The 22,858-nt window shown below is 42.9% G+C and overlaps 4 protein-coding genes across 4 annotated transcripts; 2 read left to right on the top strand and 2 right to left on the bottom strand.

The window, feature by feature from the left end:
* Positions 1-29: 29 nt before the first annotated feature.
* mfap2 (microfibril associated protein 2) lies at positions 30-5,846 on the bottom strand. Its single transcript, XM_085274060.1, has 9 exons — positions 5,739-5,846; positions 4,119-4,180; positions 2,770-2,817; positions 2,357-2,383; positions 2,197-2,262; positions 2,044-2,085; positions 1,875-1,962; positions 1,158-1,231; positions 30-735 (listed from the first exon to the last, which is right to left on the bottom strand). Exons 2-9 carry the CDS (start codon positions 4,147-4,149, stop codon positions 632-634), a joined length of 480 nt encoding a protein of 159 aa, XP_085130186.1. The 5' UTR covers positions 4,150-4,180; positions 5,739-5,846; the 3' UTR covers positions 30-631.
* Positions 5,847-7,293: 1,447 nt separating this feature from the next.
* On the bottom strand, positions 7,294-11,637 carry sdhb (succinate dehydrogenase complex, subunit B, iron sulfur (Ip)). Its single transcript, XM_085274059.1, has 8 exons — positions 11,484-11,637; positions 10,759-10,892; positions 10,167-10,252; positions 9,664-9,800; positions 8,326-8,442; positions 8,128-8,229; positions 7,918-8,040; positions 7,294-7,810 (listed from the first exon to the last, which is right to left on the bottom strand). Exons 1-8 carry the CDS (start codon positions 11,553-11,555, stop codon positions 7,730-7,732), a joined length of 852 nt encoding a protein of 283 aa, XP_085130185.1. The 5' UTR covers positions 11,556-11,637; the 3' UTR covers positions 7,294-7,729.
* A 106-nt stretch (positions 11,638-11,743) lies between these two features.
* On the top strand, positions 11,744-14,248 carry mrpl20 (mitochondrial ribosomal protein L20). The gene is made up of 4 exons (XM_085274062.1): positions 11,744-12,064; positions 12,214-12,324; positions 13,876-13,953; positions 14,035-14,248. Exons 1-4 carry the CDS (start codon positions 11,978-11,980, stop codon positions 14,206-14,208), a joined length of 450 nt encoding a protein of 149 aa, XP_085130188.1. The 5' UTR covers positions 11,744-11,977; the 3' UTR covers positions 14,209-14,248.
* Positions 14,249-15,656: 1,408 nt separating this feature from the next.
* Positions 15,657-22,599, top strand: atad3 (ATPase family AAA domain containing 3). Its single transcript, XM_085274058.1, has 16 exons — positions 15,657-15,967; positions 16,503-16,579; positions 17,584-17,685; positions 17,797-17,856; positions 17,942-18,011; positions 18,108-18,273; positions 19,092-19,161; positions 19,976-20,131; positions 20,213-20,269; positions 20,351-20,476; positions 20,566-20,690; positions 20,804-20,855; positions 20,947-21,017; positions 21,132-21,299; positions 21,681-21,789; positions 21,890-22,599. The coding sequence occupies exons 1-16, from the start codon at positions 15,772-15,774 to the stop codon at positions 22,280-22,282; spliced, it is 1,998 nt and encodes a 665-aa protein (XP_085130184.1). The 5' UTR covers positions 15,657-15,771; the 3' UTR covers positions 22,283-22,599.
* Positions 22,600-22,858: the final 259 nt, after the last annotated feature.

Genomic DNA, 22,858 nt, shown 5'->3' with positions numbered 1-22,858 from the left:
CACACCTGAGTCAATGAGCTGATCAGCTGTAGTAAAAAAACAAAACAAAGTTTATTTTTTTTCTCAGTCTCTATAGTGACAGTTTTACAAAGCAGTAGTACAGAGGTCATTTGTGAGGTCACTCCTCATTACCTGTTTCATCACATATCTCATGATCTTGGATAGCGAGACAGCTGGCGGCTGGATATCGATTAGTTTTGTCTGATGTCAGTGCACTGCGGCCACCATTGATGAGCTAATCATGACAATGACTGCTTTTCAACACAAATACAGTAACGTACCAGTAAACACGAGAAGATTAATGTGATACGATATGCAAAAAATTAAAAAATAAAAATCGAGGATGTTCTGTGGCTTTATGTGCACCTCTAGAAGTTTTATAGCACCAGTGATTTATACAGTCATCAACGTCCTTTGGATTATACGTATCCTTACACACAGGATCTAGTGAGCAAACACACATGTGGAACATTTTAGACGAAGAGAAACATGCTGAAATGCAGAAGTGCTTTTCGCACAGGGGTAGCGGGGGTGTACAGAGGGAGAGGAGAGAGGGAGGAGGGCAAAGTAAGACAACGTGATGAGGGAGGTGAAAAAGCGGCAGTATCTGGGTGGGTGGTGTCCCTGATCATCAGCAGCTTCCGCAGCTCTTCCCACAGCTTCCTCCTAATGATGCACACTGGCCACTCAGCGCCGCCACTCCACAGCGAGAAAACTGATCGCGACACAGGTCCGCTAAACACACACAAGCACACACACACACACACGGAAAAGTCCGTTAAAATCAATCTCATGATTCTTTCTCATATGAGCTATTGTCCAACACAGACAATTAAAATCATTAGAAAGTTATTTTCTATAAGCAGGCTTGTAGAACATTTTGGATAACAAGCCAAATTTATACCATCACTTTAGAATTTGTGTATACTTTACACGTGTTTCTCTTTCATTTATATTTATATTTATTTATATGCCTTTGAAGATTTGGTTTTATTCATTAATTTATTAACCTGCAAGATGAAAATTAGCCTGGCAAACCTGGAATATTTACAGGATGGGTTTAAGTGCTTGTGTTAATTAATATGCACTGCCCCTTTTAAATTAGTACATAAAATATCAAGGAGTAAATGCATGAACACAGGTTACGCGAATCCCACCTCTGAGCAGCTCCTCGTGTGCGCACACAGTCCTCACGCAGACCTCCTTGTTGACGACGTACACCCGCCGCAAACTGAACAAAAACACATGCAGAGGTCACACGTGCGGAGCCAGGAGCAGCTCACAGTCATCATGTCGGTCTTATCAGTCACAACTGCATCTACAGGCAACAGTCTATAGCCGATCTATACTGAATCAAATCCACTGTTGCCTATTTAGTGAGACACTGCACTTCATGGTGTTTCCTCATTACTGCTGAAGTTTATTTTGAGTCAGCACCACATACGAACTCATAAGAACTAAATAAGGGTTGATCCACGGCTGGATATTGTTCCCAACAAATACACTATTTAGTCCTGTTTGAATAATGGAGTCTTTGAAATGATTGCTGAGAACAGGCTGTACAATCTTTATCCGGTGAGTTCTTGGAGAGCAGTTTGGCTCCTGGTTGCCTTTTTGTTAGACACCTTGAGACATCTGCATCGTATAAAACCTCATTCCTTTTGTTTTGGATCTGCATAAATGCACTATAGTTCCAGCACATTGTTAACATCAGAATTAACTGTGCTTCAGTGATATTTACATTAGAATAACAGACCAAAACTAGCACAGTGCACGTGAGGTAAATATCCATTCATCAAGACGAAATGAAGCCATGCAGTATTACTCGTAATCACTGCTTTCTGTTGCTATTGTGCTCCTTTAAAAGCACTTACCTGTAGAAACAGAGGCTGTTGAGACACTGCTTGCATGGCTTGTGAACTGAGTAGAGTCGGGTGCAGAGGTACTGCTCCTCTCTGCAATCTGGGAATCAAACAACAGAATCTTTTCTCCACTCTACGTAAAACAACTGGCTTTCTGTTCTCGTCTCTCTGAATCACTTACCGAGAGGTCCAGGCTCCGTGGGCTCTGTCAGGAATTCGGGATCTGTTTTTTTCAAATAGTATGAGACATGCGGCAATTTGCATTCATTCATTCAATCGTGACAGCACTGGGAGTAAATCTGTGACCGATGGGAGGAGAGCTAAGCAGACGTACCTGATTTTCCAGGACGGATCACGGGGTTGAGCTGAACCTGCTGCTGATAGCCTCCACGAGGAGGGTCTAAATAAGAGGAGAGAAACATTTTCCCACTTATACACTTGGCATAACATTTAGAAAATGAGGAAACTGAAAAAAAGAAAAGTAAATGTCTCACCTGTGGTGTACTCATACTCTTGGAATTCTTAAAACAAGCAAGAGAGAAAAATGTTTCATGAGATCAACTGTTAGTTTAAAAAAAAAACCCACAGAAAGTGCTGCACCATATAACGTGAACCACCTGCACGAGTTCACAAGCTTGTGAGTCAGTAATCATGACTTCATATGCAAGATGTTTAAAAATAATAAGATGCAGACTGGTCAAAGTGCTATTTACACTACAGTGCAGTTGCTATGCGAATGACAAACATATGAATCAGGAGAAAGACAGAGAGAGGGGGAGGGCGAACTCCTCGAGGGTGGGTGATACAGCAGAGGATAACGAGGAATTGAGAACAGATGTGGAGAGCGCTGATGTAAACCGATGCTGAGCAGGAACAATGTAGGCCAATATTCCCTTAATTAACTTACCGTTAAAGATATATGGATCCTGGTACTGGGGCTGGCTGAACAGCACAACTGTTGACATCGTAGACAAAGAGAGGAATCACAAAGAATGATGAGAGAAGTGCAGTCGGTGAAACACAAACAGCTCTATCACTGGTGTTTCCTAAGTCTTTTAAGATCACACTCATCTCCTTTAATAAGGCAGCTATGAAGTATGAAACGTTCGCACCTGATAATTATGTGGTTTTTACATCTTCAAGCTCTAGCTAGCACTACTGCAGGACCATTATTGCAAATGACAAGTCACAATCCCATCAAGCTCGGGAACGTGGGGAGAAAGACCGCACATGGCGTGAGGGGTTTGGGCAGGAAGCCTTTCTGCTTAAGCCTAACCATTAGTGAGTGAACACTGAGAAGAATAACACCATTACACCACTACCAGGAGCCTGAACAAGGATCCATGGATTCTTTGCGTTCATGTTGGTTATGCCAAATTCTGACCCTAACCTGAATAACACAGTAGAAATCGAGACTCATCACACCAGGCAGCGTTTTCCGATCTTCTCTTGGCTAATTTTGGTGAGTCTGTGAGAACTCTAGTCTCGGCTTCAGCCATGGCACGTTCACCTATCTTTCTCATTCTGATGCTCGGTTTCAACTTCAGCAGGTCGTCTTGGTCATGACTACACGCCTAGATCCATTTGATTGGATGATTAAGTATTTGGGTTCAAGCAATGGAACAGGTGTACTTAAAAAATGCCAAGTGAGACTTTGTGCTGCTGTATCTCACTATTATTCAGAGCAGCATACATGTGTTATCTTTGCAGCTTTTTCTCAGTTTGACTAAATTTTGTTGCTATTCGAGGAATAGTGAACATAGTGAATAGTGAATAGGAATAGTGATCTTTGTTTTTTACAGTGGGCAGCAATTTTCTGTTAAAATTTGAAAAGTTTCGGGAGGTTTTCGGCATTTTTGGTCGAGAGCAAGGAGTGTGTGGGACTAAACTGGACAACGGTGATAACAGGTGCTGTTGGGGCTGTTTTGTTGTTGAGGTCTGAACATGAAATGAATAAAGGAATAAATAAACGAGTAGTTTGACATTTTTTTAAATGTTGGCAGGGCTTTGTTGTTACCTTTAGACTGAACTATTTATCTGTCATTTAATCTTATTTAAGTTGTTGATCGAGGAGCTTTTCATGCATGATACAGACATCAGAATGGTATCAGTTTCCTTACCTAACTTGAAGCAAGAAAGCAAATAAATCTATTATACCAAAATGTCCAAACATTTAGTATTGAGCCTTTGGTGTTACAGAGAACCGATTTGTTTTTTGAAGCTGTTTCAGCTGGTAGAGGCCTGTGGTGCAGTTACCTGGCATGCAGAGTAGCAGGAGGACTCTCATGGTCGCTCTGGGAGGTAGACTGACTTTAACACTGGAGGGAAAATGAGAGTATTAATCAAGACAAAACAACATGAGGGGGATAAAGTGCTCAGTGCTGGACACTGCTTTGGTCTCCTGAAAACTCGTCTCTTCTCTTTCCCCCGTCCTCCGTCACCTTTCCACCCCCCCATACTTCTGCCCCCCTTAAGCCATCATCCCCACTGTGACCAACACCACCACCTCCTCCACCGGGGAACTGTGGCAGCAAGAATGTGGCACGTCTTCCTCAGAACAAACTTTCTGTTTTACAGCTTTTCCTCGCAGCAGCACACAGTCCGCATTCCAGGAAAAGAAACAGAGGACCCCTCGACCCCACCCCACTCTCTTTCTCTCTGGGTTTTCTTCATACCTCCCTCTTTATGCCTCCTCATCCTTCATTTCCCTTCTGTCGCTCTCACTGGTCATTTCCTACCAGCCCCCCCTCCTTTCCCCCCTTTTCTTTCTTCTTTACCCGACCAAGCAACAGAGCTTTTTTAAAAAATAAAAAAACACTCTGAATCCGTCAGTGACATTCATGAAGTCACACTGTTACATACAGTAAAACTCATTACCTTACACTGACTAAAGTACTTTTCCACTTTGTGGAAAGTATGAACGCTCCTCCTCCACAGCTGCTGCTGCACTGTGGGCCACTTCATGCACTAAACCTGATTGTGTGGTACATACACAAAACCCACTCTTTTCTTTTCTCCCTCCCCTTTGTTTGTGTGTGTTTGTGTGTGTGTGTAACTAAATGCAGATTTTCTAGGTCACATTTGGACACAAAATCTGTGAGTAAAACACTTTTTGCACAAGTTGTGCATGCATGCCAATTTGTGCATCTTTGTGTGACACTAAAACACACACACACACACACACACACACACAGAGTTCTTGGTGTGCATCACAGTGGCTTTGGGAAACCATATGTTTTCACATCACACATCTGGGAGCCATTACCCCCCCCCCCCCCCCCCCACACACACACACACACATACACAAAAAAACCCACAATCAGGAGATGCTCTGCTGTCATCCATTTTTGCACTATTTGGTTTTTTATAGTTAAAAAAGGGAACACTAATGAATCATTTCTGCATATGCCCTCATCGACCCCTATTCTCTGGAAGCAGCTCAATTTCCCCCCACTCAATGACAGAGAGGCTGGAGAGAGGGTTTAGTTTTCACCCTCTCACCAGTGCCATCGCTGCAGTCCCTCCTCCTCCTCCCTCTTCTTCTCTCCAGTGAAAACACAGGACCACATGTCAATTCTCAACAGCCATTAATATACACCCAGAATATCCTCGGCTATTTTTGGTTTGCATTAAGCAGACTGATAAGCGCCAGGAATGCTTTGAAGTCCTTTTAAGACTCACCGCACTGCATGAAGTCTGTGCACAAAAAATGTCTCCTGATTTTTTTTCCCTCCTCCATAACCTTCAGCATAAATGCAGTTTAGATCAGGTAAAGTCTATAACTCATTTCATACTTGCATTTAGTAATAGTAATAATAAAAAAGAAACAAGAAAGTCAAACTAAACCAGTCATGCGACTTTTTTCAGAGATCTTACCCAACTTTGACTCAATTCGCTCCGACTTTCTGCCGCTCTCATGCGTCCTGTGAGTGCAGGAGGACTTCCAGCGCCACATTGTACCACCCCGCATCTGCAGTCTCCTCCCCGTCCAGTCCAGCCCCGGCCTCCAGCAACGACCAGCAACAACCCTGTCAGTGAAGAGCTATGCAGAAGTGGAAGCTATAAACTCTATGAAAGTATGAAATCGAAGGGTAAGTTCACATGATCCGTAGTGCTAATTTCCAGCTCCGTGTTTTATTCTTGTGCTTCCAGGATAGTTTAGCATGATTTACATTTCTAAAAATAATCCTCATTTTTCTTAATATGGGCACTGGTGCAGCCCTTTCATGTAGTTCATCTACTGCTTGAAACAAGACTTTTAGCTATCTTCCCATATTATTTTTAGATGGCTTTCTTCTGATTGGCTGGCCTGTGCAAACAGAAGGTCTGGACAGCGGGTGGGTGAGGCTTCTGTGCTCACAGTCTGTGATGTCCCCCTTTTACTGATAAAACAAGTGACAAAAGTACAAAAAAAATTTTCACCCAGAGCAACTAATTGTTTATTACCTTGAACCTTTGGCAATCTTTAACACACATGTGAGCGCACACAAATGTACAGTATAACACTCCTAACATATCAGGGTTGAGTCACACCAGTTTTTTGGTCCTTTTTTCCTGGCATTGATGTCTTGTATATAATGTCAGCACATATAAATACCAGCCATGTTTTCCTTTATACAATACAACTGCATGTGGGTCCTTGTTAAATTCTGTACACATAGAAAGTTTTTAAATAATCAGGCCTCATCACATCTTAAAGACCTCGTAGATCGCTCCCAGACTGCAGGCTTAATTGTGGCAGAGCCTTCAGCTTTAAGGTCATTCTTCTGTGAAATCAGCTCCCAGCTTGGTTTTGGGAGACAGACCCCCTCTAAATTTTTAGATTTTAAGCTTTTTGGTAAAGTCAGGGCTCGATCAGGGGACCCTGCTGCTGCGATAGGCTCAGGCTGCTGGCAGACTTCCCATGATGCACTCTACTCCACTTTTTTTCTTCTTCTCTCTCCCACAGTTTGTTTCTTCTCTGTCCCATCATCCCACAGCTGGTCTCTTCCAGATGGCTGCCAGAGGCTTGTTGGGGTTTCACTCTAATATCACATTGTATGAATTTGCACTTTATAAAGCTGAACTCCTTTCTTGTGTAAATAAACTCCAGTTTATGCCAAAATTAATTTTAAAATGAGGTTTGTGGGCAGCGATAGCGTTTTCTGTCTCTGTACATACCCACAGCACTGAAAGCAAAGCTCTGCATTGAGTCCTCCAGAGATTAGTCTGCTGTACAGATGACAAACTCCATTTTACAACATAAAGCAGGATTTTAGTTCCCCTTTAATTACAGTCAACATACAATAAGAGTTTTATTGCTGGTTGAAAAAGCTTTGAAATGCTTCAGATGGTTCAACTCATTTGGCTCTGCTCAACAGTGACACCCAGAGGACACCGAGTCAACGTAGTAGGATGACAGGAGAAATAATCACAAGTGAAAGACCGCAACCAGAATTTAAACTTATTTATTTCCATCAAAACAAAGACTGATGTCAGTTTGCTGGAAGATCTGAGGGAACGTGCCTGTGAACCAGCTGCTAACATGAAAAGCAACGAGCTAAAAGACACACAAAGAAATGCCTGGATTTTACTCTGCAGCATCAAGTACACAAACACACAGTAGAGTTGGAGATAAACACCTATTTTATGGTACATGTAAGACTCAGACGCTCTCTCTCCTTCATACTGTACATGTGTGTTTATGTCACACCAAGTTCTCCAACCACACACACACACACACTTCTGCTACAGCTGACTGCAGGATGTCGTGGTGGTGGTGGTGGTGATACATGGTGCACTGGCCCAACAGACCTGAAGAAGCATTTTTTGATCATTATATAACTTAGTCATGGAGGGATAAGAAGATCCAGAGGATAAATGAGGTTTCAGACAGCAGCTGCTGTCTTCTCCTTGTATGTGGCCATCATCTTCTTGATCTCAGCGATAGCTTTTCCTGGGTTCAGGCCCTGACAGGAAGAGCACAGAAAACACAAAAGCTTATTCACACATCTGAGTAGACTCTGTACGAAGCTGCTCAGATGTACCTGAAGTGTCAGCAGTGCAGAGAGCTTACCTTGGGACAGGTCTTGGTGCAGTTCATGATGGTGTGGCAACGGTAGAGCGAGAAAGGATCCTGCAGCTTGGACAACCGTTCTTCTGTGTACTCGTCTCGTGAGTCAATCATCCAGCGGTACGCCTGAAACACGACAAAGGTTTACTACACAGCCTTGCTGATTCAGACTATAACAGACCATCCTGCATATTAAAGTGCTCAAACACACACCTGCATGAGCACAGCAGGCCCGAGGTATTTGTCTCCGTTCCACCAGTAACTTGGGCAGCTGGTGCTGCAACAGGCGCACAGAATACACTCATACAGCCCGTCCTACATGGGAGAGAAGCAAGTAAAGATATGTTTCCTTAATGTGCTGGAAGCCTGAATGTTATGGGACAGTGAAAAAACAAACAAAGACAAATGTACCAGCTTCTGCCGGTCCTCCACAGACTGCAGGTACTGTTCCTTCCCTTCCTTGGACTCATCCTTCTTCTTCAGGTAGGGTTCGATGGACTTGTACTGGGCGTAGAAGTTACTCATGTCCTGCAAACACATTGCTACACTAATGAATCCACCAAACTGAACTGTCTACTCAGGTGGCTGCGGCTCAGATGATAGAGGTGGTCGACTACCAATCAAATGGATCAGCTGATCGATCTCAGGCTCCTCCAATCCACGTGTGGAAGTATGTGTGCGAATCACTCACATTTTATTGTAATTATAATTTTGGCTTCCAGTGACTATTATAGCAAGATAAGACCAATAAAACGTTTATTATCAGCCTAATTTTTATTTTCCTATTTATTTAAACTTTTTCTAAGTCTATCATCTTTAATAATCATTGAAGATCTTAAACAATATGAATGTGCAATTATGATTTATTGCTGTAATCAAGCAGCCTTACGTTCAAATGCTAAAAAAAACCCCAAACTGATCTGCTATTATTAAACAAAATCTGCCTCAATTTACATTTTGCTGGCTTTTAGCTTCCACAGAGAAGCAGTGAGCAGTAGCTTCTTCACACCCAATCAGTTCAAAGCAACATTTAACAGTCGGGTCTACTGATCATTAAAAAGGGATGCCCAGGATTAGTCGACCACACAATTAAGCATTGCTGTCCTTGCTAGCTGGCGGCAGAAACACTAGTTGGTTAAACAAATTATTCAGATTTTATTTGTGCACGTCGCTGGTTAACAGCAGGGTTTTACATTCATCCAGCCACCCGACAAACAAGAACCACCCCTCTCCATCCCTCCTCCTCTCTGTGTTGGGAAGGTGTTAACAAGAAAGACGGAATGTCAGACAATGCAAATTCAGCCCCTTTATTAATCTCTTGAGTGTTTCTGATTTTTAGAACAGTCTGATTGATTTCTCCTTCTCCTGTTTAATCATCTAGAAAATTAAGAATCAGGAACATCCGCATCACATAATCTACAGCACCAACACTCCTAAAAAGACATCCACGCATCTGATTCATTAGATCTGGCTTAAAAAAGGTTGGAAATAAAACGAATAAAGAAAAATGTAACGGTTTTCATGAATGCTAATGTGTTTTTTCACTGTTAAAAACAAAACAGTGTAACATTTGTTATTGCAACACTAAATTTTGCACATGCAAAATAAAAAAAGCAACCAGCTGTTAATGACTTTAAACTCTTAGCACTTGTGTGTGATAATGTGATGGCTGTGCTAGCTTATAAAAGAGGACTGTGAAGTAAATGCTTCGTTCCAGATGTTCACAGATGTTCGGTGAAGCTGACTTACAGGTACCAGGTCCTTGACGACGTACATGTGTGGCAGAGGGTAAATCTTAGTCGGCTTGCTGAGGCTGGAGTCGATCTTGTTGAGGCAGGCGAGTGTGTTTCCTCCATTGATGTTCATCGCACAGGACCCACAAATACCTGGTTAAAGCAGAATAAAAATTATAATAACAACATTTATTATTGACATTTAACTTTTGAGGACAACAACAGATGTGGTACAACCGGTCTGTGTGCAACTCTTGCTTGTGGTGTTGTTGCTCGTCAACCAAACAGTGAAACTGAGTAATAAAAACAATGACAATGCTGTCTCTGCTTTTCATACTGTATTTCGTTTTTACCGTTAATGTTTTTTGGGGGGTTTTGCACTTCTTACTTTGAGCTGAAAAGATGGGCTTCTTAAAGATGGGCTTTGTCAGTCTTCAAGAGTATAAAAGCTTTGACTCAGGTGCTCTAGACTCTGTAAACCCCTTTTAAAGGTGCAACTCCAGCCCCTGTGTTACTGACCTTCTCTGCAGGAGCGACGAAATGTCAGAGTGGGGTCAATCTCATTCTTGATCTTAATGAGCGCATCGAGAACCATTGGGCCACAGCTGGATGAAAAAAACAAACAAAAACACAGTAAGTTAAAAAAAAAAAAAAAAATCTGTAACATGAAATCGTCAAAGCAGCTTGTCTGATGTGTTTACTTGATCAGCTGAAACCCAGACAGATCATACGGCTGAGCAGCATTACTCAGCATTGAGCAGTGTCACGCTGACAAACATGAGCTGAGAGAGTTTAATAAAGCTGATTAGAGAACAGGTGAAGGAAGAGGACTGAAAATATGCCCGGCTGTCAGGGCCACCTGTTACTGTTACTGAAGCCACCAGAAAGCATTAGTTAGGCCATTAACAATGCCCTTTGTTTAGACCCGAATATATTCTCAGCAACATCCTAACCAACAAACATCCTAACCTGTGAAAAATGAAGACTCTGCTGGGATATCTGGGCTAAAATGGAAAGCTGCTGGACTGTTGGGTTTTAATAAAACTTTCTCTAATCAATGACAGGAAATTGCTCTGCCTGGATGCCAGATGTCCAAATCTATGACACTCACGTGTTGAGGTCAATCTCATAGGTCTGCATTCGGGGTTTGTCCCCTGGAGTGTCTGGATCCCATCTGTACACCTGGAACTTCTTTACCCTGGGCTGCCCTGCTGGAGCTGCTGCTGTCTGTGCATACCGTACCGCCTGATCACAGGGAAGACAGGCGAGAAATCAAATATAATAATAATTTCAAACAAACAAACACACACACAGACTGTCCAAGCCGGGGCTCGAACCGGCAAACTTCCGATTACAAGGCGAACTCCCAACTCTTGAGCCACGATCGCCCGAAGTCCTCTTCAATCATGACCAGGATGAAGTACCTGCTCCAATCACTAAATTTAGCGTTGTCTAAATAACCTTTAATCAATACCAATAAATATCCTGTATTAATAGCTGTCAGACATGGTTTCATAAAACACAAACTTCATTGCAATAGAATAATGCCATCATTTTTTTCGGATTATCTTTTTTAATATATTTTTCTGCACAAAGCTTTATTATTATTTACTTTTAGTGTTAGACATACATTCCAACACATTTAGCGTTAACCAGCCGAACCATAATTAACTTAAGTTTAGCTAACAACTACACTATGTAACCCGGACTTCAGAACATAGACGGAACCCTCACGTAGAGAGCTGTAACCGGTCTAAACGCTGACACCGGGCCGGCTGATGACAGCAGCGGTTCACGATGAAACTATTTACTTTTCCATAATAACCGTCAACATACCAAGAGTCCTGCGGGAGAGCGGAATGCCAAAACACCGCACCGAGTCAAGGACGTAAAACTGGCGACCGACATTTTGAATGGTCTCTCCTTTGATCTCCGCAGCTCGCTATCCCAGCATTCAACTCAGTGGGTGCGTTTGCTTTGTACACCGACGTGTTTCGCACTGACGCAAACACGTCCTTTAGAAAGTGTGTATTTTTACGGATCTGTAATCTAATGTTTGACATCTTATTTTCAGACTTTTGTTTTGTTTTTGTTTTGTGAACCGTAGCCGTCTGGTGCAATTGATGAAGTTGTTTGTGTTAAATTAGCCCGCGCGCCGCCTCTGACAGAATTTTAAATTGAACGTACCCAGAATGCGCCTCGGTTTGTCGACGTACGGCGTGCGGAGTTATTGAGCTCTCATAACACCGAGAGTGCTTGGTTGGAGGTCACTTATTACGTGTTTATTCGTTTGAAAGTGGTCACTGCGGTGAGGTGACGGGGGGACTGAAATGGTGTTTTTGACGCTGTCTTGTTGGATCAGAAGCCGAGGACCCGACAGATACTGGAAGGTCCAGGAGGTCCTCAAGCATGCACGGGTACGTCTATTGCTATTTCCTGGAGTGATAGCTGCTAGAGCTCATTCATGATGTTTGTAGAAGCTGTGGTGTTTTGTTTATTGCATCCTCGTCGTGTTAAAGACTTGTAACAAGTGTTGTTGTCACGTCTCTGTCATTTCTTCCAACAGCACTTCAGAGGCAGGAAGAACCGCTGCTACAGCCTGGCCGTGCTGGCTGTCAGGAGGGCGTTCGTGTACGCCACCAAAGCTCGGAAACTTAAGAAGCGCAACATGAGGACGGTAAGAAGACCCAAATATTACTGCATGGCATTTGGATTTTTTTCCTGATAGTAGCAATCGTAGTCTAAGTAATAGACTTTTCAGCAGATTCTGGGTGCAAATATATTTAAAATAAACACTAATGATTGCTTTTTGCTTATCAAATGATTCCTGACTGGCGTCATGACCACCTAAAGGATCCCCAAGATAAATCAGGTGCACCACAAGATGTCTAAATTAAAGCATGTTGTTTAGATAACTGGTTATATTTTCTTTATTTTTTGGTCGGTTTAATCAAATACTTGATATTTTCACTCCATTAGTCCGCTATATAATAATTAAATAGAAAATAAAGCTTTGGGCTAGTTCCGCAGCAGTGTCTACATTACTAACAGGCCACTTCATTAGGGACACCTGTTCAACAGCTTGTTAACGCAAAATATTAGTAAGCCGATCACTTGACAGCAAACCAGTACATTCAGGTGTCTTGACATGGTGAAGATGACCAGCTCAGGTTCACACTGAACATCAGAATGGATGAAGGAGGGTGATTTCAGTGACTTTAAACATGTTGTGGCGTTTTGTGCCAGACAGGCTGGTCTGAATATTTCAGTTGAGCTGCTGGGATTTTCCAACACAACCATCTCTAGGGTTTACAGAAAAGGGTCCAAAAAAACCCAAGAGGAAACAATGCAGTGAGCGGCAGTTCTCTGTGTGAAAGTCCTTCGCCTGAGGTGATAGGAAGGCGAGATTAACTAAAATCACCTCGCATTACAATTAAGGGTTAGAGGATATCTAAATGAAGACGACCACAGGGGGTCCTGTCCACTAAGAGCAAGAAACTGAGACTATAATTTGCACAGGTTCAGCAAAATTTCACTGCAGAAGATCAAAAACACCTGGTCTGATGCATCTTGAATTCTGCCATGACATTTGGATGGTAGGGTCAGAATTTGGTGTGAACAACTTGGAAGCACTCCTTCCATGTCCACACATACACTGATAAACACAGTTCCACCCCCCATTTCAAGGATAAACCACCACTGTGCAATAACCCAAACTGTATATACATAACACTATTTATTTTTTTTACCAGATTGTATTTTTGTACACTTTATATTTTTTCCTGTAAATACTGCTCATATGCATATAGTGCTGCAGAAACTGTGCACGCCCCCCCCCCCCCCCCCCATGTATCTCATTGTACATCTGTATAATGACAATAAAGTCATTCTATTCTATTCTATTCTATTCTAAAACCTCAGTTCTGCTCCATGCTGCTGACTTATTTTGATTAAATTGGGAGAATTTGAAGTCAGGTCAGCACTTTGGGCTCTTTGTCCTGATCATCGAGCTGTTCCTGAGCAATTTTTGTAGTGTGTTGGGGGGTGTTCTCTGGCTGGGTGAGGCCACTGCTGTGCACTTCCCAGCAGAACTTTGCAGTATAACAGGATGTTGTTCACTTCCTCTCTTTGGATTTAATATTGCAGCTGATTGGCGTGTGTGTGTAAGATTAGAAATCAGTTTGCTTCAGTATAATTGATCCTGTGTGTTGTCCCCTTGATTCATCAGCTCTGGATCTCACGGATTGCTGCAGCAACACGAGAGCACGGCATGAAATATCCCGCCCTCATGCACAATCTGACTAAGGTTGGCTTTACTAGATAGTTTTGCAGCTCATGTATTTTTAAAAATTCTGTTGGCTCACTCTTCCTTTTTCTCACCATATAGAGCAGCGTCCAGCTCAACCGTCGCGTCATCAGTGATCTGGCCGTTACAGAGCCTCGGTCGTTCCTCTCACTTGCAAAACTGGCAAGGGCTCGGCAACAAGAAGGCTTCAGGGCAGCACTGGGTGACGGCAAAGAGCCTTCTGGTGTGCTCTCCCGTGTAGTTATGCTGCAGTAAAGGACTTGCCACAGTTATGGATAAATGATTGTTTTTTTGGGGGGGCGGGGGGGTTAAAGAACAGCGTTTATTTAAAAAAAAAAAAAAAAAAAAATTGAACTGACACAGACACCTCATTTTAGGATTTCATCAAAATGTGTTTCTTGTATGATTCGTTTAAAGAATTGCATTTGTGTGTGGTGATTCATGATCGCTCGATCAGAGATCCGGCTTGAATTCGAGCTGTAACACAGGTTGTCTGTTTGGGGAAAAACAGGAATTTTACAGGCCGATCAAAAAGTAATCGGTTTTGTGACACTTCTGCTGGTCCTGTGCTTCTTGTTGGCTTTATATTTGAACAAGTCAATAAGGAGTCTCATGTTAACGAGCTTTCCACTGGTCTCTCGTAGAAATGATTTTTGGAGAGATTTTTAAAATAGTACCAACAGTGTATCATTCCTGAAGTAAACTTGCCTACAGCAGCACAGATCATTATGTGTGCAGTATTTTGACTCCTGAACTTCGAGATCAGTATCTCTGATTGTGTTCTTCATACGAACTTCATGTATAAAACCCGTAAATCCAACTTTCACTGGTATTTATCAATGGCTGCACAGAATCCCTGGCAGGAGGTAAACTTAAACTTCCTAAAACAGGAATGTGTTGCCAACATGTGGTGTCACCTCCTGATTACCTCCAGTGTCTTCACACATGGTCTTGTTATCATTTCCATAAACCTGTTTATCATATGCAACCTTGAGTTATGACTGAAAGTTTTTCTTTTTGTTTGTTTTTTAAGGTTGGCCTTTTTTTGTTTCTGTGTAAATATGTGTTTTACCACCTTTTGTGGGTCGGTTGTCCTCTAAATGTTTAGCTCATTAAACATTTTTGATATATATTCTGGTTTGCTGTCTTTCGTCAGATTTTTTTATTTTAAGGATTTTATTTACTTTTGTCCTGATCAACAATAAGCTGAACTCGGTTCTGCTCAATATTTATTTTATCTTCTTACAACTTATTGGTGTGGGCCTGCACAGCAGCTTCTCATGTAGCCCCTTGGGAACATAAATTGCCCACTCTTGCTCTGGAGCATGAAGTTGTTGGAAAACAGAAGGTTAAAACTGAAGTGAGGAGATTGTTTTCAGTGCAGAGTGTTTGCTTTAAATTTTTAGATTTGAAGTTTAAGTAAATCAAAAATAGATTTGATATAGAAAACCTGGAAACAATCCTCTGACACTTCAATGACTTTCAAAAACAGAAACAGCCTGATGAAACCGGGGTAAACGTCCTTTCGAGTGAATTGTATGCTTTATGATCCTTCGGGGCTACCGTATCGAGTGTGGGCGGGGCTACGTCAATGACCTCTGCTGAGGACTACTACGTTGAGCGCCAATCAGAAGGAGAAGTACTTGTTCTGAGCCAATCCTGGCTGCGATTATTCAGCTAAACCTTGAGCTGTTTGGTGCGCATGCGCAGAAGCTTTCGGCGTGACACGCGTGTGGAGGAAGCGTAGTGACAGACCTGCGGCTGCTATCCTCTGTCCAACAGAACCGGTTTAACGGTGCTTTATTTGTTCTCGGCGAAATGTCGTGGCTGTTCGGCCTGAACAAGGGACAGCCGGAGGTGCCTCCCGGTTTACCGGCACAGCCTCCACCGCCGCCACCTCCGCCGGCCGGGGGCTCCAGCGGCGGTGGAGATAAACCCAAGGACAAATGGAGCAACTTCGATCCCACCGGGCTGGAGCGGGCTGCTCAGGCGGCTAAGGAGCTCGACATGTCCCGTAAGTATTCAAGGGCTTCGGGTGGGTCTCCTTAGAGGAGGTGTGTACAGATTATACAAACACGGCTGCTGTTGGAGAGCAGAGCTGCACCAGCATCTGCTGCTCTCTGGCTCACGGTGATGGTGGTGGTCGCCTCAGTGTAGCTGAAGAGGCCCTCACCGACATCCAGCACCGGTATAAATACTAAAGGTTTAACTCACGTGAAGTTAGGCTTACGGAACTGAGCTGCATCCACCTTCATCCAGAGAGAGAACAGAGTTCAAAGGTCACGGACGTTGCAGTCCGGCTCAGAACATCCAGACCTCACCCTCTAACACACACACACGTGTGCAACGATGCAACACATACTATTATTTGATTATTGATAATGATTTCATTCATTCATTCATTCATTCATTCAGGGCTGTTGTTTGGTAGTTAAGACTCAAAGGTGGATACAGTCAGTCACAGGGATCAGCAAAGACAGCAGGCCTCACAAACATAACGCTTTGAAGCAACTACATGCATCTTCATCTGTGTGTGTGCGTGTGTGTAGGACATGCCAAAGAAGCTCTGGAGCTTGCTCGAATGCAGGAGAATACCACTCAGCTGGAACACCAGAGTAAGATGAAGGTACAGTGAATACCTTTACTCACTATGTACTTCAAAAAAATGTGTTCATCACACAAATGTTAAACCAAGAAGCAACACAACCAGAAGATAAGTCACACAAGTAAAAAAATGAAAAAGAAAATCTGTTAATAAAAATAAAAGCAGAGCAGTGGATCACTCTGCATCTGCAGCAGGACACCGGGTACATCAGTCAGTTTCTATCAGCTTGATAATTCCTAGGTATTATAGACCTGCATTAGATGAAGCCGCAGTAGCCGTATTTTTCAGAAGTGGTCTTTATCAAAAGTTCTCCGGGCTTTCCAAAGCTCTGTCAGAGGCTGCTTTTTCACTCATTTTAAAATCAGTCCTTGTACAACTTGCCAAATAACTAATTTGAAGTTACTCACAGCTTACATGCATTAAATGGTATTTATTGTTTGCATCGTTGAGGTGATTCCTAAAGAGCTATTAGCTGAAAGCTTGGCATATTACAGCATGAGTCAATGGGTATGGAGAAGGTCAGGAGAGATTAACAACAGTGAATATATAACATGATGGAGGCTGTGCCATAGCATGCACACACTCTGTATGTTTGCATGTTACAGTGAATTACCGTACTGCACTTTTCCTAGCAAAATACAAAGAACTGTGTGATGTTGGCTTAAGACTTTTACACAGTACTGTATAAGAACTTGACTCAGATATTTACAAAGATGAGTAAGCACCACTGTAATGACCTTCCTGAGTATGTATAGGTGGAATAAGGCAGGGAGACCAGCACAGAGCAGGCATCAGAGATAGCAGGTGAGACCATAAAGATGAGATGTTTCAATGTGATGACTAGAAGAGTAGTCTCGAACTGGATCTGAAGTCATCTGATTGGGCGTTATAACAGCCGTGCTCTATTTAAGTAGGTATTCTTGCTCCTTTGATACTCGAGGACTTTGGTGGCATCTGTGTTCTGTGCTGCGATGAATTGTCGCTGTTCTCCAATGACCCAGTTGTGCTCTCACCTCACGCTTTAGGAATATGAAGCAGCAGTCGAACAGCTCAAAGGCGACCAGATACGCATCCAAGCTGAAGAGAGGAGGAAAACTCTCAATGAGGAGAGCAAGCAGCATCAAGCTGTAAGAGGGGAAAACATGAGCTTCTTTTCTTTTTCTTTAGAGGGAAGAGCACTGTGAGTATTACAGCAGTGAATTGTACCAAATTGTGTTTTTGTGGTTGTGTCCCATCAGCGAGCTCAATACCAAGACAAGCTGGCCAGGCAGCGATATGAGGACCAACTGAGGCAACAGGTGAGTTGTTAACCTCCAACTCCAGCTGTAACGTGCTGTGAAGTGGGATACAGTACTAAATGTCTTGTGCTTGTTTAATTAACAGCAAGCCATGAATGAAGAGAGCCTTCGCAAACAGGAGGAGTCTGTACAGAAGCAGGAGGCCATGAGGAAAGGTAAAGAAACGAGCGCGGTTATTGATGGGATGCTTTTAAATGTTTGACACGATGAGCTGAGGTTTATGTTTTTGTTTTTTCCTCTTTGTTGTTTAGCGACCATAGAGCACGAGATGGAGCTGAGACACAAGAATGAGCTGCTTCGTATTGAGGCAGAGTCCAAAGCTCGAGCCAAAGTTGAGAGGGAAAACGCCGATATAATCCGAGAGCAGATCCGCCTGAAGGCTGCAGAACACCGACAGACCGTTCTGGAGTCCATAAAGTAAATTGTTTTGCTCTGAGCTGTTTATAATGGTGTATCGCTGGTTTTTAAGGTCATGAATGATAATAATTGTTTTTTAATGCAGTTTCTTGTAAATGCATTTTCGCACCTGAGCTGCAGCCCTGAGCTTTTATAGAATTTACTCGACTGAGCTGTACGCGAGCACACAAATGTCTGACACGGCTGGATTGGGCATTAAAGTGTCTTTAATATGTCAGCTTGTGTGTGTAAAGTCCAATTGTACTTATGTGAAAGGAGTTTAAATGAATTCACTGCTAGCGTGCGGCCGCCTGTATCACATCTGCAGACTGTATAAAAGATCGACTTATCTGTTTGACTCAGAAGACCCGGTCGCCATCTTTGTTTTTTGTTTTTAAAACAAGGACATTGTGCGTAACCTTGATAACCTGAGTAAATGTATTTATTTATTTTTTATATCTATCTATCGATCGATCGCAAAACTTCAGTACAGCTGGAAATCCCTTTGCAACCTGCTGGCTGTTAAAAGAATGCAGATTTAATGTCTTTTTCAAAGTTAGAAGCTGCGTCTGTCTTTTATACAGTCAACGTTCCTGCTTCCTGCACGCTCTACTCGAGTAGCACCCTCATCCAAACCAAACAGAGTACAGTAGCGCAAATTTCACTGATGCTGACTTTGTCCTGCTGTGTGCTGATTGTGAGAGAAGCAAATTTTCCTCCATTTTCTGGAGTTCATGCATGAAAACAGCTTAAGTTCAGTAAATGTTTAACAGTGTCAACATGGGCACTGTGACAGACTCTTAAAGGCGTGCTCACAGTTAACACGTGTTTGCTTTCAGGACTGCAGGTGCTGTGTTTGGAGAAGGATTCAGGGCCTTTGTGTCAGACTGGGACAAAGTGACTGCCACGGTGAGACACTCTGCTCCCATTCAAGGGAGAATTTGTCACTGAAATTCCAATGAAAACAAACATGAATATGCCTAAGGAGTACACTAAAGCACAGTTAGTTATGCTGTGTTCAAGTAACATAAATCAAACATTAATGTTTCTGTCGAAGTCAGACAAACAGGATTTGTTTTGCTTCTTAGCAAGATGGCAAAACAGAGCAATACCTTTTTGTGTGTGTGTGTGCTTTGAAATGCTGCTGCAGCACGTGCATGGATAGAGCCTGGTCTGTGAATTATATGCCATGCCCCGAATACATAACAGTGGCAGTACACGTTACACCTTTTACAGTTTTACTACCGTTTATGTTCACTGCCAACATCTCTGGTGGTAAACTCATTCATGGGGCTGCTCCAACTTTCTGAGTTGGAAATCCAAGTTTAGGGGTTATTCCAGATGAAGATTTTGACTGGAAACTCGTAAATACAGATTTCTAATTTAATCTGGAACGCAGCATTAAAAGGCCCAACATGTATGCATTCACAGATGTGCTAAACATTTCAATTGACTGTGTCCTTTTACTCCGTTGTATATACATCAAAGCAAATACTGCTTTTATGACACCTGTGGGTTTTCAAACACTTCCATTCTCAGAAACTCTATCTTAAAGGTATTTTTTCAAATTGTTTTTGGCTATAACTATGAAGATCTTATATCCCAGATGTTACCTCAACTATAAATATTATCTTCTGGGGAAAAAAAATGCTCTGCTTATCATTGCTCATAATGGAGTGTGAATTTAGTCTCCTGATCTATAATGGTTTCCTCTCTTCCCCAGGTGGCAGGGTTGACCCTCTTGGCTGTGGGAGTGTATTCAGCTCGAAATGCAACAGCAGTGGCCGGACGTTACATCGAGGCCAGGCTCGGAAAGCCGTCACTAGTCCGGGAAACTTCCCGATTCACTGTCGCAGAGGCAGTCAAGCATCCAGTCAAGGTAGCTAATGATGAATTCATAATTTTGCTATTTTTAAGCTGCAGAGTTTGTTGTACTTATAACTGCTTTGAAATTATTTAGACGACCAAGCGGCTGAAGAGTAAACCTCAGGATGCCCTGGAGGGAGTTGTGCTCAGTGTAAGTGGACATGTGGTATAAAAGTGCAAATCATTGCCGTTTTGTCTCAACTTGAAATAACAGCACTTTCCCATCTCTTAGCCTTCCCTGGAGGAGCGTGTGCGTGACATTGCCATAGCAACAAGAAACACAAGGCAGAACAACGGCCTGTACAGGAACATCCTCATGTACGGTCCTCCGGGGACGGGCAAAACGCTGTTCGCTAAGGTACGCCAGAGAGCTAAAGCATGCTCAGGTGTCCAAAAATATAAACCAGTGCTTTGTCTGACTGGAGGATTTCTGTGTATGTGGAGTAGAAGCTGGCAGTGCATTCTGGGATGGATTACGCCATTATGACCGGTGGTGATGTAGCACCAATGGGCCGCGATGGTGTCACCGCCATGCACAAAGTGTTTGATTGGGCCAACACGAGTCGACGCGGGTATGATGCTCAAAATATGTCACCTAACATATTTGTTATTATATTTGCACCAATATCACGAAGTGCACCAGATGTAGCAAAACATGTCCTTTCTGCCATGTTTCCAATCACAGGCTGCTGCTGTTTGTTGATGAAGCCGACGCATTCCTCCGCAAGAGGGCCACCGTAAGTCTGCGTTTATTTCATTACTCAAAAAACCTGCCGGTTACATAAGAAAGAAGCAACTGTTCATTGCCTTATTTTGTTTTTACAATAGGAGAAAATCAGTGAAGACCTCAGAGCCACTCTCAATGCCTTTTTATATCGCACTGGAGAACAGAGCAACAAGTAAGAATCTATTTCACATGTTTACAACTGAACTTTCTTAACCACTGTGATTTACTTCCTACCTTTTATTAAGCTGCTTGACTCTTGTGTTTTTGTGTGTGTGTTTTTATGCAGGTTTATGTTGGTGCTGGCCAGTAACCAGCCGGAGCAGTTTGACTGGGCCATAAATGACCGTATAGATGAAATAGTGAATTTTGCGCTGCCGGGTCTTGAGGAGCGGGAGAGGCTGGTGCGGTTATACTTTGACAAATATGTGCTGGAGCCGGCCACTGGAGGGAGACAGTGAGTACACAAGAATAGAGCTGTTAAAGTGGCAATAGACAAGTCTCCTAGTAGCATGTCGGTGATGAGAGAGAACAGAGAGTGAAAACGAAGCTGTCAGGTTACCTCACCTATTACAAACAGCAGAAATTATCTTCCTCCAAAGGGTGGCGTGGCTGTCTTATAGTTGGGGTTAGGAGCTTGATCATTCCGGAGAGGATCCGAGTAGAGCGGCTACTCCTCCACATTAAAAAGAGCCAGTTGAGCCATCTGATTCAGAGTAAGATGCCTTATACTGGAGGTGTTTCTAGCATGTCCACCAGTGTAGGAACACTATACTGTGTAACAGTGGAAATTTCCTTCATGGCCTTTTCATGGTCTTATTCTGCTTTGTGTTTACAGGAGGCTGAAGCTGGCGCAGTTTGACTACGGGAAAAAGTGCTCTGAGATAGCGAAGCGGACAGAGGGCATGTCTGGACGAGAGATCTCCAAGCTGGGTGTGGCCTGGCAGGTACGAATCATCATATTATCTTTGCCTCCATAGCTGAAACCTTGTCATACCACTGGAGAGTGTATCTTAATTTCAAAATGAAAATGTTGTTTTCCTTCAGGCGGCAGCATATTCCTCTGAAGACGGCGTCCTGACAGAGGCCATGATCGACGCTCGGGTCGACGATGCCGTCAAGCAGCACCTTCAGAAGATGGACTGGCTGCGAGGAGAGGAGGCGGCGAAGAGCCTTACACCCCCACCAGCTGGGGTGACGAGCAGCGGAGGAAAAATGGGTTTTAATCTGCCCCTCAGCGAGACGCCTCAGGCCCAGGAGGTGATCGCTCCTGTCCTTGAGATTAATGAAAAGCAAGCACCTATGAACCTCTCGGCAGAGGGCCAAAGTGCCGACCGAGCTGGACACAACAGCACAGCAGAGAGTTCAGGTCAACCTCCTGCCTCCACTGACGGCAAGATGAGAGAAGACTCTCCTCCTAAAGATGGAACTCCAGTTTGAGTTCATTTTTCCCAGTGGTGCTACCTGGATAGGAAAATTTTAGCTTTCTGCCTCTTTGACTAGAAAGTTTCAATCTAAAGGCCTGTTGGGATTGTCTTTACGACAGAAGATGAGTTTCTAGCGTTAACCAATTAACTACAAAATACAAATGATGGCTGAGACTCTTTCGGTCTTATGCATCATGTACACAATGTAAACATTTACTTTACATGGAAACCAGTCGCTGTGTCTGTAATTACACTATATAAATGTACTAATTAAAGTGTCTCTGTTGAAACAATGAAACTGATCCATGTTTTCATAAAAAGTAAAGATTGTTACTACAATTGATGATTTGTGGTGTTTCTCTCAGAAGCCAGAAGTCTGAAAGGCTAAGAAAGAGTCGTACTGTGACACCTCCAACCTTTAAGGCAGAGACTTTAGAACCACACAATGCATAACGAATAGAAGGGCAATGATAAGACGAGTGGGTAGTTGTGTTCGATAGGAATCCATCTGGGATTTCAGTATTTCACTATAATAACAGAGTTCCCGTTGAAGCTTCATATTCAAAGGAAAGTCGAGGGCATGAAGCTG

The sequence above is a fragment of the Mchenga conophoros genome, linkage group LG5 (genome assembly GCF_057382185.1).
Source record: "Mchenga conophoros isolate Kocher_MC1m ecotype Shallow Benthic linkage group LG5, M_conophoros_male_GT1.1, whole genome shotgun sequence".
NCBI classification, from domain to species: domain Eukaryota; kingdom Metazoa; phylum Chordata; class Actinopteri; order Cichliformes; family Cichlidae; genus Mchenga; species Mchenga conophoros.
Note: the sequence above shows the minus strand (reverse complement) of the source record. Positions and strands in the feature narration are given on the sequence as shown.